Here is a 16,139-nt window from a genome sequence, read left to right on the forward strand (position 1 = left end):
CGACTTTCTAGGTGATTTTATGGGCACATATACCAAAATTTTGTTCGTAGCATCTATATTTTTAAGCGTTACAAAAAATTGGACAGTTTTGATCAGCATTTTTTAAAATAAATAAATATAAAAAATATTGTACAGGATTATAAATTTTTATTTTGAAGTAGCAACTACCGTAGACGTTCTACGTGAAACGATCATGCTATATATCAGTTTATTGTCGGTCTACTTTAGTTACGTCTATACATCTAATAGTACGCATGACGCCAAGTTATAAAACATAATAACATAAATACAAATTCTAACCTAATAGTTAAATCATAAAACAAAGCTATCATTAAAATGATATTTTATTCGAAAAATATTATTTTATTGTAAATATATACGTATTTTTATTTAACTATTGTGTCAAAATCTCTAAAATTATTATAATGTTTTCAATTTGTAAACAAACTCATCCGGCTACCGGTGTCGAACATGCTTTAAGTTGTTATTTCTTCAGTAGAATCGAAAAAAATTTAGTTATAGCCGGTACAAACTATGTAAAAGTTTTCAGACTTATACCAGATTCAGAAAAAGGTCTAAAACTGGACAAATATTCAGGTAATTACTAATAATAATTAACGCTGGGTGCACTTCGATGTTTATCAAATTGTTTTGTAGATACTAGACCGCCAAAGATGAAATTAGAATGTTTGACACAATATACGTTGTATGGAAATATTATGTCAATGCAAAGTGTTACTTTAGCACATTCATCAAGAGACGCCTTACTGCTCAGTTTCCGAGATGCAAAATTGTCTGTGGTTGAATATGATCCCGAAACTCATGATCTTAAAACTTTATCTTTACATTACTTCGAAGAGGAGGATATGAAGGTATTGAAAATATATATTTTTTATTTGTAATTGTATACATCTATCACTGAATGCGATATACATAAATATATTAAAAGACGGACTCACTATAATTTTCGTTATGCGCTTCTTACATTTGTATGCCCCAAAATGCAAATGAGTATACCTTTCCTGCACTAAATTATAGATCTCTTAATTGACTTTTCGAATTATGGTTAATCGTTTTTATTCTTTAAAATTCATTTCAATCTTAAAACCTTCTTCTAAAGAGACATTTTGTACCACCGCTTTTTTCGATACATGTTAAAGCTAGAAGTCTGCTTTTTGGTAAATTAACTATATTCAAACCTTTAGTTGAAAATATTTCTTATTTTAGGATGGTTGGACACATCATCATCATATTCCAATGGTTCGAACTGATCCTGAAAACCGTTGTGCCGTAATGACTGTATATGGCAAGAAATTGGTTGTGCTACCATTTAGAAAAGAAAATACTTTAGATGAAACTGATCTTCTAGAAGTGAAACCATTAGTAACACCATCTGGTTCTGGCAAATCTCCAATTATGGCTTCTTATACGATAGTGTTAAAAGATTTAGATGAAAAAATAGACAATGTAATTGATATTCAATTTTTGTATGGATACTACGAACCAACATTACTAATTTTATACGAACCAGTTCGTACGTTTGCTGGGTATGTTAAAAGAAAGGATTACAAACATAGTCGAAAAAAAGGAATTATAAGCATAAAATAATGGGCCTGTATGGTTGTTAATTTGAAAATTTATATAAAACTATTTTTGTTAAAATTTTTCATTATTTATTATACACATTTTAAGAATTCGTTCTATTTAGAACCTTGGTAACCGAGCTTGGTAAATTTTGTCCTTTTTGCTAACTTTCTTTAGGATTTTTCCATTTTATGAAAACATTAGACCGCAGTGAATGAAGGTATCTATTTTTATACCCATAAACCTGTGGGTTCATGGATATAAAATAGTCTATTTTCATCTGTCAACCGCCTGTCTGTTCGCCCTTGAAAGTAAATTTTTACCCTTTAAATAGTCCCATCAAATTAAAAAAATTTCGTATGATTTACTGAAGTTTTGGGTGCAGTAATGTCACCTTTGACAATTTTTTAGCTTTTTACTTGTAGAATAAAAATCGGACAATCGATAGTTAGCGAGCGTAAAATTTCCGAACGATTTGTTTTTGTGGTTTTTTTAACTTTTCTTAAAAACTGCACTTTAAGGAAAAACTATTTTGAATGAAAATTGTTAAGCATCCAATCGATATGTATATTTTGATTATTCCCGATCTTTCGCATTTTCAAAAAATCGTTATTAAACTCAAAAGACTAAGAACACAGGGACCATTATAGCAGGATCTTTTTTATATGCTCATTATCCTTTTCTATTTTACATGAGATTATAAATTAAAATTAATTCGCTTACTTTTAGACGAACAGCTGTACGAATGGATACTTGTTGTATGGTTGCCATTTCATTAAATATTGCTCAAAAAGTACATCCAATTATATGGAGTGTTGCTCATCTACCATTTGATTGTGTACGAGCGGTGCCTGTACGTAAACCATTAGGAGGCACATTGATTATGTCTGTGAATGCTTTAATTTATTTGAATCAAAGTGTCCCACCGTATGGTGTTTCATTGAACAGTATCGCCGAAACGAGTACCAATTTTCCTTTAAGTAAGTATTAATTACATAAAAATTTTTACGTAGAATGTATGGTAAACGTATAAAATTTTTAATTTGTTTTTAGAACCACAAGAAAACGTAAAAATCAGTCTAGACTGTTCTCAAGTAACGTTTATAGATGATGATAAATTGGTAATTTCATTAAAAGGTGGTGAACTATATGTTTTAACGCTTTTTGCGGATAGTATGCGTTCAATTCGAAGTTTCCATTTTGATAAAGCAGCTGCCAGTGTTTTAACAACTTGCGTAAGATTAATTTGTAGATTTTTTTATTAAGGGCGGGGACGGGATGTGGCTTAGGGTCCAAGAAACACGGATGTGACTTTTTTAAAGATTAAAGTTTTAAACTAACTGCAAAATTAGTTTTATTTTGCAAGCAAAATGTTTCTTACAATCAAATGACCATAACTGGTTTCAAACTGATAGATGGTTGTAAGCTACTCTTATTCCGATCGAATGAACTAATTTGCTACCATAATGTCAACCGTGTTCGAGCTTGACCTTATAAAAATTATTATAACGTTTTCTATAATCCCAAAAAACAAACATAATTAGCCTAACTTTATAGCCTGCGTAAGTTTATTGTTTAGCAAGTTTAAAGCTATATTCACATGATAAGCATTGATTGGGCTAATTTTTAACGCACGTTTACAATTATACGAGTGTTTAAAGTAGGCGCTCAAATGCTAACGTGCGTTTTATATGTGAACGCCTGAATTAAAGACTGTTGCATTCGTCATCCAATAACAAGGCATGCGATTTTTTTTTATAATAGGGCTTTAACGATAAGTTTGACATTTAAAATTTTCTTTGTTTTTAAATTATTTTGACCTTCTTTTTAGATATGTGTTTGTGAAGAAGGCTATTTATTTTTGGGGTCACGTCTTGGAAATTCATTGCTATTAAAATTCATTGAAAAAGAAAACCATCAAATAATCACAATTCATGAAAAATCATCTGAAAACAATTTATCTAAACGACAAAAATTGGATTCATCAACAAATGATTTTATGCCTAGTGATGTTACAGAAATCCGCGATATTGATGAATTGGAAGTGTATGGTAATGAGAAACAAGCGTCAGTTTTTATAACAAGCTTTGTATTTGAAGTATGTGATAGTTTACTGAATATTGGACCTTGTGGTCAAGTTTCTATGGGTGAACCAGCATTTCTTAGTGAAGAATATTCTGGAAATATTGAGCATGATGTTGAACTAGTTACAACCAGTGGTTATGGAAAGAATGGGGCTATTTGTATTTTACAGCGATCAGTTCGACCACAAATTGTTACAACCTTTGAATTACCCGGATGTGTTGATATGTGGACCGTGTTTGGACCAGACGATGAAAATTACCATTCGTTTTTAATTTTGACACAAGAAGAATCGACAATGGTAAGAAATAGTTATTAACAATATCCTTTTTTGTGGACTTGTTCAGGTTATATAAATAATCTAAAATTTCTAAAGGTTTTGCAAACTGGACAAGAAATTAATGAAGTTGAAAACTCTGGCTTTTGTACACAAAGTCCCACAATATTTGCTTGTAATATTGGGAAAAACAAGTATATTGTTCAAGTGACGACAATGGGTATACGATTATTGGTGGGTGCTAAACAATTACAGCATATTCCACTAGATTTGGGGTCACCAATTGTACATGCTACAAGTGCTGATCCTTATTTAACTTTGCTAACTGAAGACAGTCAAGTAATTAATTTTACGCTAAGAGAAACACGTGGATCAACGAAATTAGTTGTTGGAAAAACAGCTATATCTAGGGTATGTGTGATTTATATTATTATAGCCTGCAATATGTTACACATGAAGACATATTAAATTTAGTTTAAAGTTTGTAGCTACTAAAAATAATACAAACAAAATAGGTACTACAGTCAAACACAAACGGAGATTCATAAAATTTCCTACTTAATTTATAATCACCCGCCCATCTGTGATCACGGTAGCCAAAAAAGAAGAAAAGATAGGGAGCTGAAATTCGTGTAAATTTGTACTAAACTTGAAAAGTGACTTCGAGTTCGTAAACGAGCAAAATCGGCCAAAAATGCAAAAAATGTTTCTATTGAAAAACCAAACAACTTTTGTTTGACATATTTTTCTAAAAACTACAGATTTGGCTCAATTTTATTTCGAAGTGTTATTTCAATCCTTAATCATATAAAGTGGGGAAGTTATGGAGGTTTTACTGTGGCTGTATTGTAAAATATCTTGTTTAAATTTTAGATTCCATTAATTACAACTTTAGTTTTGCTGTGATTATATTATAAAATTTCTTGTTTAAATTTTAGATTCCATTGATTGCAACATTAACTTTATACCGTGACTTAAGTGGCTTATTTAGCTATACAGTACCGGAAGAAGTACCCGAACCAATGGTAGAAACGAAACCAACACCCCTTGATTTTAAACCAGGTGACAACGAAGATGACTTACTCTATGGAGAATCGACAACTCTAGAAATGTTGAACACATTAAAATCAACAACCCCATCACAATCAAAGCGAAAATCGAATTGGTGGAAAAAATATTTAGTCGAAACAAAACCGACATACTGGTTGTTTGTAATTAGAGAAAATGCAAATTTAGAAATATATTCAATACCTGAATTTCGTCTATGTTATTTAATTCAGAATGCTACACAAGGGAATAAAGTGTTAATTGACAGTTTAGAATCCGTACCTTCATTATTTTCCAATATAAATGTAAATTATGGTAACGATAACACAAAAATGAATCAAATTGCGAAGGAAATATTAATGGTTGCACTTGGAAATCATGGATCGAGACCATTACTTTTAATACGTTTAGAAAACGAATTATTATTGTATCAAGCATTTCGATACTCAAAAGGTCATTTAAAAATACGTTTTCGAAAATTACCACATGGCATTTTGTATGCACCAAATGTTGAAGGGAAAATTGATACAGAAAGTGCTGATTTTTATGCGTTACAAGAACGCGTTTGTAAATTACGTTATTTCTCTAGTATAGCAGGTTACAATGGAGTGTTTATTTGTGGAGCTCGACCATACTGGATATTTTTAACATCAAGAGGTGAATTAAGAACGCATCCTATGTGGATTGATGGCGATATTAATTGTTTTGCACCTTTTAATAATGTGAATTGCCAACAAGGATTTTTGTACTTTAATAAAAAGATGGAAATGAGAATTTGTGCTTTAACTCAACATGTGACTTATGATGCTCCATGGCCAGTTAGAAAAGTTCCTCTAAGACATTCCGTATTGCATCTAGCTTATCACAATGAATCGCATACATATGCTGTGGCTAGTGCTACTGCGGAACCGTCTACTCGTTACTATCGTTTCAATGGTGAAGATAAAGAATTGACGGAACAAGACAAAGGTGATCGGTTTCCTTATCCTCTTCAACAACAATTTCAAATATATCTATTTTCTCCCGTTACATGGCAGCAAATTCCAAATACTAGAATTGAGCTAGATGAATGGGAGCATGTGACATGTTTAAAAACTGTTTATCTAGCGTATGAAGGTACACGATCTGGGTTAAAAGGTTACATAGCCGTCGGAACAAATTATAATTATGGTGAAGACATTACGTCACGTGGACGAGTAAGATTCTAAAATATTTTTAAATGTTCGCTTTCAATAAACAAACTTATTTTTTCAGATACTTATTTATGATATCATTGAGGTTGTTCCTGAACCGGGGCAGCCATTAACAAAGAATCGTTTTAAAACGATCTACGCCAAAGATCAAAAAGGTCCAGTTACAGCAATTTCTCAAGTTGTTGGTTTTCTAGTCTCTGCCGTTGGCCAAAAGGTATCTAAAATTAAACGTGATTTTAATAATCAATAAAATTATAGATTAATACATTTATAAAATAAGTTTCTCATTTTTTAAAATGGTTATTTTCTAAAAAACACAATATCGCATAATTTTCAAATTATTTAAAATCAAATTTACAAATGAATCATTAAAGTTTAAAAAAAAGGCAGGTTCTCCCAAAATTGCGTCCAAATTTTCCCAAAAGCATTCTTATATTAGAACTTATACCAAGTAGTTTTTGACGATAAATTTCTGAAAGAAAGTTAATGCGTGAGTTCAATGATGAGCGTAATTGTATTGATTTAAAATAATCTTTATTGATTACTTAAGCTTCGATTTCTTTGGAGAATGTGGTCAATTATAGAGGCAGAAATATACATTGACAAGGATAAATAATACACAAATGTCTTTAAAGATTGTATATTCACTACTACTAGCTCTACTAGAAAATCCTAGCATAGAAGAGTAATATAACTTTTCAAATGTTTACAAGTTTTTCACATTATTTACTGAATATTTTTTTATATTTTAGATTTATATATGGCAATTAAAGGATAACGATTTGATTGGTGTGGCATTTATCGATACTCAAATTTACATTCACCAAATAATCAGTATTAAAAGTTTAATTTTAGTGGCCGATGTTTATAAATCAATATCTTTATTACGATTTCAAGAAGAATATCGTACTTTATCGTTAGTTAGCAGAGTAAGTTTTAACAAGACAATCTGATTTTAATAAGGGATGTTTTAAACTTTGAATTGATTATAGGATTACAGACCATGTGAAGTTTTTACCCTTGAATATTTAATTGATAATACAAGTATGGGCTTTTTAATATCCGACAGTGAACGCAATTTAGTTTTATACATGTATCAACCTGAAGCCAGAGAATCTTGTGGTGGACAAAGATTATTAAGAAAAGCAGATTTTCATTTAGGACAATTGGTGAATTCATTTTTCCGAATTAAATGTAGAAGTACAGGTGGTCCTTACGAACAGAAATATTACGCTGGAGCTGATAGAAAACATGTTACTATGTTCGGTAAATATTTGCATATGGTAGACACATATTTATATACCTTGTATATAGTGTTGACATAAGTTGTCTAAAATTTTTAACGTTAAGAAATATTTTTTACTGAAAAAAATTGCTTTAGGTGTTCATAAAGAGTCTAACTAGCTCATTTAATCTAGGCAATCAGCTACTAGATTATGACTTATTAATTCCACAAAATCTATTTTTTAAATCTTTAGAAGAAATGTTCAAAAGACAAAACACATTTGTTTTATGTTACAAAAATTTTTTCATAAATACAACAAAAATTTCAGCTGAAACAACTTTTATAAATAGTATTGATAACTAACTCAATATATACAAATTATTTAAACGTTGACATCTGTTTAATATTTCTTGTTAAAAATGGTTTATTTTGCGTAGCTACTTTGGATGGTGGTCTTGGATACATTCTTCCATTGAATGAGAAAACCTATCGACGACTTCTGATGTTACAAAATGTACTTATTTTACAAGGCCCACATACTGCCGGATTGAATCCAAAATCTTTCAGGTAATCGAAATAATACTTGTTAACCTACGCTAGAAACTAATTGGAAATTTATATTGCAGAACATATAAAAGCCGCCGAAAATTATTAGCTAATCCGTCACGTGGTGTCATTGATGGCGATCTAATATCGACTTTCCTTTTTTTGTCCTTGCCTGAAAAACAAGAAATTTCAAAGAAGATTGGAACAAAAGTAGAAGAGATTATTGATGATCTGATTGAAATTGATCATATTACTGCTAACTTCTAAATTAGAATAATAATAATAAATTAATTATAATGATTAAAATAAAACATTAAAAACTTATACGGTTTTATTTAATTAATCAATTGCATTATTATACCCTATATATAAAATATACCAAGGTATATTAAATTTATTCCCAAGTTTGTAGCGCTTAGAAATATTGATACTACAAACAAAATTTTGGTATAGGTATTCATGAAATCTTTTAATTAGTCCATTTACGTTTGCGCGTCAGCAAGATACCTCAAAAACGAAATGAGATATCCGAGCAGAAATGCTTATAGCATATTCAGTACATAAACAGTGACTTGCGAGTTCGTAAATGAGCAACATAGGTCATAAGTGGGCCTTGGATCAACCACCCATTTTGTAAACTGTAAGAGATAGAACAAAAGTTTCAATTTAAAAAATATTAAAAATAACAAATTTTTTCGTAAATATCATTATTTTTCCCTGAGGGTCTAAATTAAGACCAAACTTAAGTTTCCATTTTCTCAAAAACTGTAATAAATAGAAAATTTTTAGGTAGCTTCGAATAATGAATTTATTGATTCTAAATTTGTATTATTAAAAATCTTGTAGGTACATTTCCAAATCTTTGGGTATGTTAAAAAAAATAATGGCTATACATGGATATGACATGGATTATAGGAGACGTCGTTGGCCCACTTTTTTTGAAAATGATTTAATTGTACCGCAATAGTCAACAGTGAGTGATGTCCGTCTGTTAAAAAAAGGTAGTCAAGTACATATAATGGCAACATCCTACAGAACAACCTTGTATATTGGAATGTTTAGAATCACGTTTTTTAAGAAAATTTTGATTTGATAACAATTTTTTGAGGATGGGATATGAATCATAACTGATAATACAAACATTTTAAAAGTTTTCACATACTTTACTAATATTTTGATAAAATAAATAATATTATAAAAGATATGATTAAAAAATTTCACATTGAAATTTGAAATTAATTTTTTATATACTTAATGACAATGTTAATAAATTGTACATTTGCTTCAGTTTAGTTTTCATTTTTTTTGGATTTTTGTTTCTCTTTTTAAATATTTACAACACTTTTTACATAAATTTGTGAGCATTAAATAATTAATAAAAAATAAAAGCTTAATAATTAACGCTCAATTTGTTTAGTTTATTAAATTACAATTAAAAATGGGCAATATACCACATAATTACGTATAAAAATATCATTGGTAATTTTAAATTTATATTATCTAACATTATTTTGGCTATAATTTATATTCGTTAAAATTATGAGGCGTATTAAAAATGATTTTAATAAATTAATTTACAATTACTAATTATTATGTTACACGATAAAAAAATTATTTCAAGAAATATTATAAAAAGTTGGTTGAAATTTTTAATTTGTTAAGACACCTACCCAGCATACACTATACCGTCACCCAACATATACAAAGGACCATTTCTAAGTTGAAAGAGATTTTTCCGTGATAAGCTTAAAATTAATGAATACGACTATAATTGAAAAAAAAATTCTAAAAATTATTTTGTGTCACACTCAAGGTGACCGTCGTCCAACGCCTTGCAAATTGCAATTTTGAAGGTGTCGGGTAACGGACATTTCGATCTTTGGAATGACAAACAAAATTTATTTTTGCATTTTTTTATCCAATATCTTCTTATTTTAATATCCTCAGTAAATATTAATCGATTTTACCACGATTATATACGTCCAGAAAAACACAATCGTACATGTATTATTGAGGCGTGAATGATCTGAATATTTTTCCTTTATTAGGCAACATTGCACTCGTTTAATCTAGCTATTCACGGAATAATCGCACCGGCTAGCCTCTTCTTTCTTAACAATATTGATTAATGATCAGTAAATACGAAATGTGGTCCCTTATTAAATCGTTGATTTTCATTTTTGGGTTTGATTAATAATGTATGCCGAGTTTTATAAACAGAATAAATTGATATTAGTATTTACAGGTTTCCAAATTTCAGAAATGATTAACGGTGTACAACTATTTTCTTTATTCTCGTTGTTGCGCTTTAACATTTTCCATTTTCGTTGAAATTTTAATTCCCTCCCCATCCTTATCCAAATTGATGTTTTGAACTTATTTTGTGCGATCATTCGACTACGTTTAATGAGTAGGTTTTAATAATGTTTAATATTAACAATTAAATAACTTTGTTATCATAAGATTTTCTTTAGTTAACATATTTGGCCATTAATTTTTTTTCTTTTTTAAATGTAATATTTGGTTGATAAATTTTTGACTACATTAAGTGCATATTTCCTTCCCCATTTTCCATCAACCAAAAGTAAATCGACAAATAAAAATTTTAACAGTAAAAAATGTAGAGAATCTGAATATTTTACTTAAGTTAGTTGAACTACAATAAAAAATGTGATATAACATTGTCGAAATTTTGTTTGAGGTAGATTATTGTCTCACGTATCCCGACTAGTTTATCAGTTTATTAAACAGTTGACTAGTTTATCATTTCTGAATTTTAAGAAAGAATTTCTCACCACACAGTTGATCCTTAGTTTACACAAGCGGATAAAACAATTTTTTTTTTAATTTCATCAGACTTTTGTTATTTTGGCTTGTTTTTATAAAAATGAATTGGGCATCAAAATTTATAAAATCTTGAAGTACAAAATAGAAGTTATCAAAATTTATAAAGGTATATTATTTACCAATATATTACAATAAATAAGTATGTTATTTCGCATGCTTGTGACGCAATAGATTAAATAGAAGAGTAATCAAAATATGGTAGATATAGTAATTATCATTTATTTGAGTAAAAAAGGAACAATTTGTATATATCAATATTTTTGGACATTGAATCAAATATTAAGAAGATTCATATTTTCTGTAAAATTAAAATGTTTATGAAATTTTTACGTGTATTTTCCTATGCTATGTTTTTGTGGCTACGGTCTCATTATAGGAGTATGCTTATGAATTTAGATGACAATTCCATGGCAAATACATTGAATTGACCATATAGTATAAATCATAAGCTTAAATAAAGTGCAGAAATTTCTATTAATTTTTTTGTCTGCCATTTAAAGGCTAATAAAAAAAAAGATACTTTAAGCTTGGTTCTAGTATGGAATTAATGGAAATCAAATTTTTTTGATTTTCGTATTACGACGATTAATATGTAAGTAAAGCAGAAAGTTTGCAACCAAATACGAAAGTTTTGAAAAATTATACTTCATTTTTTAAGTCCTTCGACATTTGCAAATTTTTTGTCATTTTTTACTGCATATTGTTTTGCCAATGACTTTATTTCAATATTAAAAGCAATATATATGTATAAAAATCGTCGAAATTCAAAAATTGAAACAAAAACAGATTTTTATTAGTTCGTAAAATCCCATTTTTCTTTATTATTAAACTTATCGTTATCAATCTTTAATCAAATGATAGACAAAAAGAGTCGTAGAAACTTCACCTCACCATGGGCTCCCGGTCTGTTAATAAGATTTCTATTTCATAGCATTCAAAATAACATACTCATTTTTTATGTGGTTTATTTACATTTTTATATTATAGAATTTGGATCATACTGTTATTAACTCTCTCCAAAAATGAGCATGCTCGTTTCTGCTAACATCTCAAAAAAATGCATTTTTATAATAAAAACATGTGCGTCTATAGTTCTTTTATTGCTTTGAAATTTTGATATCTATGTTAATTTCATAAGAAAATTATATTATTTACTTCGTAAATATATTAATTTTTTGAATACATAATTTGAAGCAGTTTTTAACGTGCATTCGATTATTATTTTCAACAGTTTAAAACTATTTGAGGTATTATAATTTATGCATGCAGGTCATTCCACTCAGACCTTTACATGTTATAGTATTTTGAAGGCCTAATGGATGCATTTACTAGACTGCTGAATGTTGAGTGTAATAAGATAGCTAGTTGTAACCCGGCTGATAATAATTTTCCAGCACATTTATAGGTTGCCAATTTGCATCGCTGTAATAAATTACTATATTAATTTGCAAAGAAATAATTAGTAAGCGATGTTAGGGTAGTTTTCCATGTCCATGATATCTCAAGGCGGTCCACCAATTTAAAAATTAAATTGTTTGCCAAAAAATTAAGAAAGGGATTTATAAATTTAACTCATTACAAATAAGAAAGTAAAAAAATGAATAAAAATAGCAAAATACTTTTTTCAGCAATTTATATATATTTATATAATATTTATAGTTTGTCGATTTAATTTTAAAAGATCATTTGGTTAAATGTCTGCATAGATTCGAAGCTTGAAACATTACAACACATTTCAAATTACAGAAATTTGAGATTCGAAAATCGTGAAAATATGTTTTTGGAAAAAATTTAAGGACACCCCATTAAATGACATAACAATGGATTTCTTTGAAAATGTAATTCCATTTCCAATGAATTAATTTCTCTGAAACTTTAAAGTACTTTAAATTTAAATCGAATCATTTTTAAATTCTAAGTCTATGGAGAGTTTCAATAGAGACCATAAACTATTTTTCCCCAAAGTTTAACGGAAATCAAAATTACTTATGATTTGTGCAGGGTCCATTAGGGAAACAAACAAAAAATGGGTGAGTGTACTGAACCTTTTCAAAACCACGAATATGTGTTTGGTTCATGATAACCTTAGCTAGATTCTTTTTGAATAACATTCTTGGCTGCAATATTTATGAAAAAATATACACACCTATGATGTCATGCAAATCAGACAAATATTTTATTTCTGAGCCACCAGATGATCGTATTGATTAATGTGTGTACAAATCTTCAATATCAAGATATTGTCTTGAATGTCTATATTTTTTATTTATTTTATAAATTCTTACGTATTTCAGTTTTTTTTTTCAATTTCTTTTAGATGATACACTTTATCTTTGATAGAAAATAAAATTTGTGAGTTTGTTCAGTCTTCAAAATTAATCTTGAAAGTGAAAAAAATTAATACATATTACACAGTTTTTTTGGCATCCATTGTTAATCTTTCAGACGTATACAAGATAACTATTTTCATATTTTTTAATAAATTAGATTATGAAAATTAGTACAGTCTTTTGTCGCATACCATTTAACATAACAATTGACTTCAATGAAATAACATTGTATTAACGAGCATACTTAATTAATTGTATTTTTTATATATTAAATTAAATGATTATGTGTTCAGGTGAAATAAATCTCCCAAATTTTTAAAAATATTATTTTCTTGCATAATTTATACAATTTGAGAATCTAAAACACCAATTTTTATTTATTTATGATACAAACGGGACGAATGGCGAATTTTGTTCATGAATGTGTATTTATACTACAGGAGACAATATAATGTCGACCTTCATCTATCTAAAAATCACATGAAACATATTTTTTATGCAATTTTATTGATTGATAAACACGTCTATTATAGCTTGTCGATCGAAAAGTGTTCATGACTATTTTTAGTTAAATTAATTTGAATCAATTTTATTTGATAACATTCTTTTGCAGGAAAGCACCTATTTCGATCGACAAGCTATCAAAGGCGTGTTTATTAATCAATAAAATATGTCTCATCTGGTTATCAGATAGGTGAAGGCCGACCTTATATTGTGTCTTAGACTATCAGTAAGTTTCCTTACAGTGCAACAATAAATACTGTATGTTTTTTTTTATAAAAAATATTTACCCAAATTTATCAAATTTACCAAATATTTTTATTTATTCACATCCTACATTCACTACATACGATTTTTTCTCTTTTAGACGTTCTCAAATAATTTTCCCGAATAAACCTTTTTGTTTCCTTTCAACAATTAAAGATAATTTATACCAAGTATTCAAAAAAAAATCCCCTTAGAATAACATAGTAACGACATACCTAAGGGGTAAAATTCTAAGAAGAATGTTCCTTTATAGTTTATGGATTCGATATACCATTATCGAGACAAACTTTCGTTAATTATCGTTTGATATTTGAGAATTTCTCCATAAGTTTCTGATAAGTTTCTTATTTGCGGAGATATTTACTTAGAAAATTAAACATTAATATTTATGCAAATAAGAAAAAATAAGAAGATCGTAAATTGTAGTAAATGAATTTTTTTTAATTGAGTTTATAAAATATCTATTTGACAAATATTAATAGTGAAATTCTCAAAATTACAATTAACGAAGATTTCGGATCTAAAAACTACAAAGGAATTTTATCCTCAACTCTGCTCTTTTAATCAGATATTTTTGGGATACCCCATCTAGACTATCGAGTATCAATGTCCTTAAATATTTCGTGCCATAAAAATATTTTCTGAACGTATCAATAGACGTCGATTGAAATATTTTGCTATAAATAATAATAAAGTTTTATTTTCTCTAACTTTCAGGCACTAAAAATAATAATTATTTTCATACCATAATATACTGACGAAAATGGTCAATGATTTTCATATTGCATTAATTATTCGTTTTATTTGGGTATAAATGGCAGTGTTTATTTTCGTTAAATATATTATTCGGAAAAATTTGTCAGTTTTCTTAGTAAGTATACCCACTTTAAGCTACCTTACAATATCCATTTCAATTAACCTACAATTTATCAGTCCAACAGTTTCCTTATTATTTTAAACTATTCTAGTATAAAAATGTTATTATCACCTCAATGTATTTCCAATCAGAATATCTAACTTCTAATATTGCTGTGAAATTTCTAAAGCTATTTTGAAATAAAATTCGTTTGAGTTAATTTTTGTTCCCAGTCCAATTAAATAATTAGGAAGTGTGTCATAAAACGAGCCTATTATTTCGGGAGAAAACAGATGCAAATAAAGCAAGATATAATACGGACACGCGCGTGTTGCGAAATCAACAATCATTCGATCGTTTATTTTCAGCTGTTCATTACGGATAACAAAATATTGGAGAAATATTCATATTCTCTCCATCCTACTTCTTGTTTGCATCTGTTTAACTTTTGTAATAATAGTCCTGTTTTAAAGGTGACATAAAGTTCGGCAATCTCAAAATAGCTCAAAAAATAATCTCGGTTAACTCCGACCTCATCCTTGTGACATTCGAAAATTAATACAATTTTTTGCTTGTTTATAAAAAAAAAATTTTTTTGAATATTGGTCAAATATTTTTTATACCATTTGAAAGCTGCCGAACTTTATGTTAAAAGTATTACATATGTTCAAAATTTTCAATACTATCTTCTTATAAAATACACGTTACAAAAATAAAATCGAGGAAATATTACTCTTTTAATATTTGTTGTTGCACTGTATCTACGATTATATAAATATAAATATTTTTATTTAAACATTGTTTACTAATTCTATCGCCTTAAAAATTTAAATCTCTAAAGTTAGTTTTTTTTATTGTGCATAATAATATTCCTGAGGAAAATTATAAATAATGAAACCAACGTGGTGCAAAAAATTTGTTTTCGCCTTAATTTAAATTTTAACGTCAAAAAGATTTGTTAAAATTTTTTTATTTTTTATTTTTTTTACTTAAATTAATTTTGTTCCAAAGGGAAAAAATTTATTTTTCGTACCACCCCAATGATGAAACTTTATGGACATTTATTTCACTCAAATTGATTATAAGAGAAAAATACTTTGAATTGTCGATTTCTGCGTATTTGACGTTATATTAATTTTTTTTTCCTTCGCTGATTATTGTATATGTCCATATTGTTGCAATTTTTTTTAAATATCTTATATAAATTTTAAAACGGGTTTAATAATCACTTTTATTATTTATGGAGAAATGCATTAAAAGACTAACTACCTAAATTACAGAAATTTATTAAACAGTGCTGCCTTTTAAACCGTAACAATTCTAGGTTTTCCAAAACTAATTAATTTTTCCTACTATGGTAGTTTTAGATTCAAAATTATGAGCA

At 28.3% G+C, this 16,139-nt stretch overlaps 1 protein-coding gene across 1 annotated transcript; it reads left to right on the forward strand.

Annotated features, from left to right (window-relative positions):
- Nucleotides 1–297: 297 nt before the first annotated feature.
- On the forward strand, nt 298–8,221 carry LOC123292298 (cleavage and polyadenylation specificity factor subunit 1). The gene is made up of 13 exons (XM_044872893.1): nt 298–597; nt 658–872; nt 1,228–1,547; nt 2,314–2,564; nt 2,638–2,819; nt 3,416–3,967; nt 4,043–4,354; nt 4,882–6,186; nt 6,245–6,397; nt 6,936–7,112; nt 7,176–7,449; nt 7,846–7,975; nt 8,035–8,221. Exons 1-13 carry the CDS (start codon nt 426–428, stop codon nt 8,219–8,221), a joined length of 4,230 nt encoding a protein of 1,409 aa, XP_044728828.1. The 5' UTR covers nt 298–425.
- Nucleotides 8,222–16,139: the final 7,918 nt, after the last annotated feature.

This window comes from Chrysoperla carnea, chromosome 2 (genome assembly GCF_905475395.1).
Source record: "Chrysoperla carnea chromosome 2, inChrCarn1.1, whole genome shotgun sequence".
Classification (NCBI taxonomy): Eukaryota; Metazoa; Arthropoda; class Insecta; order Neuroptera; family Chrysopidae; genus Chrysoperla; species Chrysoperla carnea.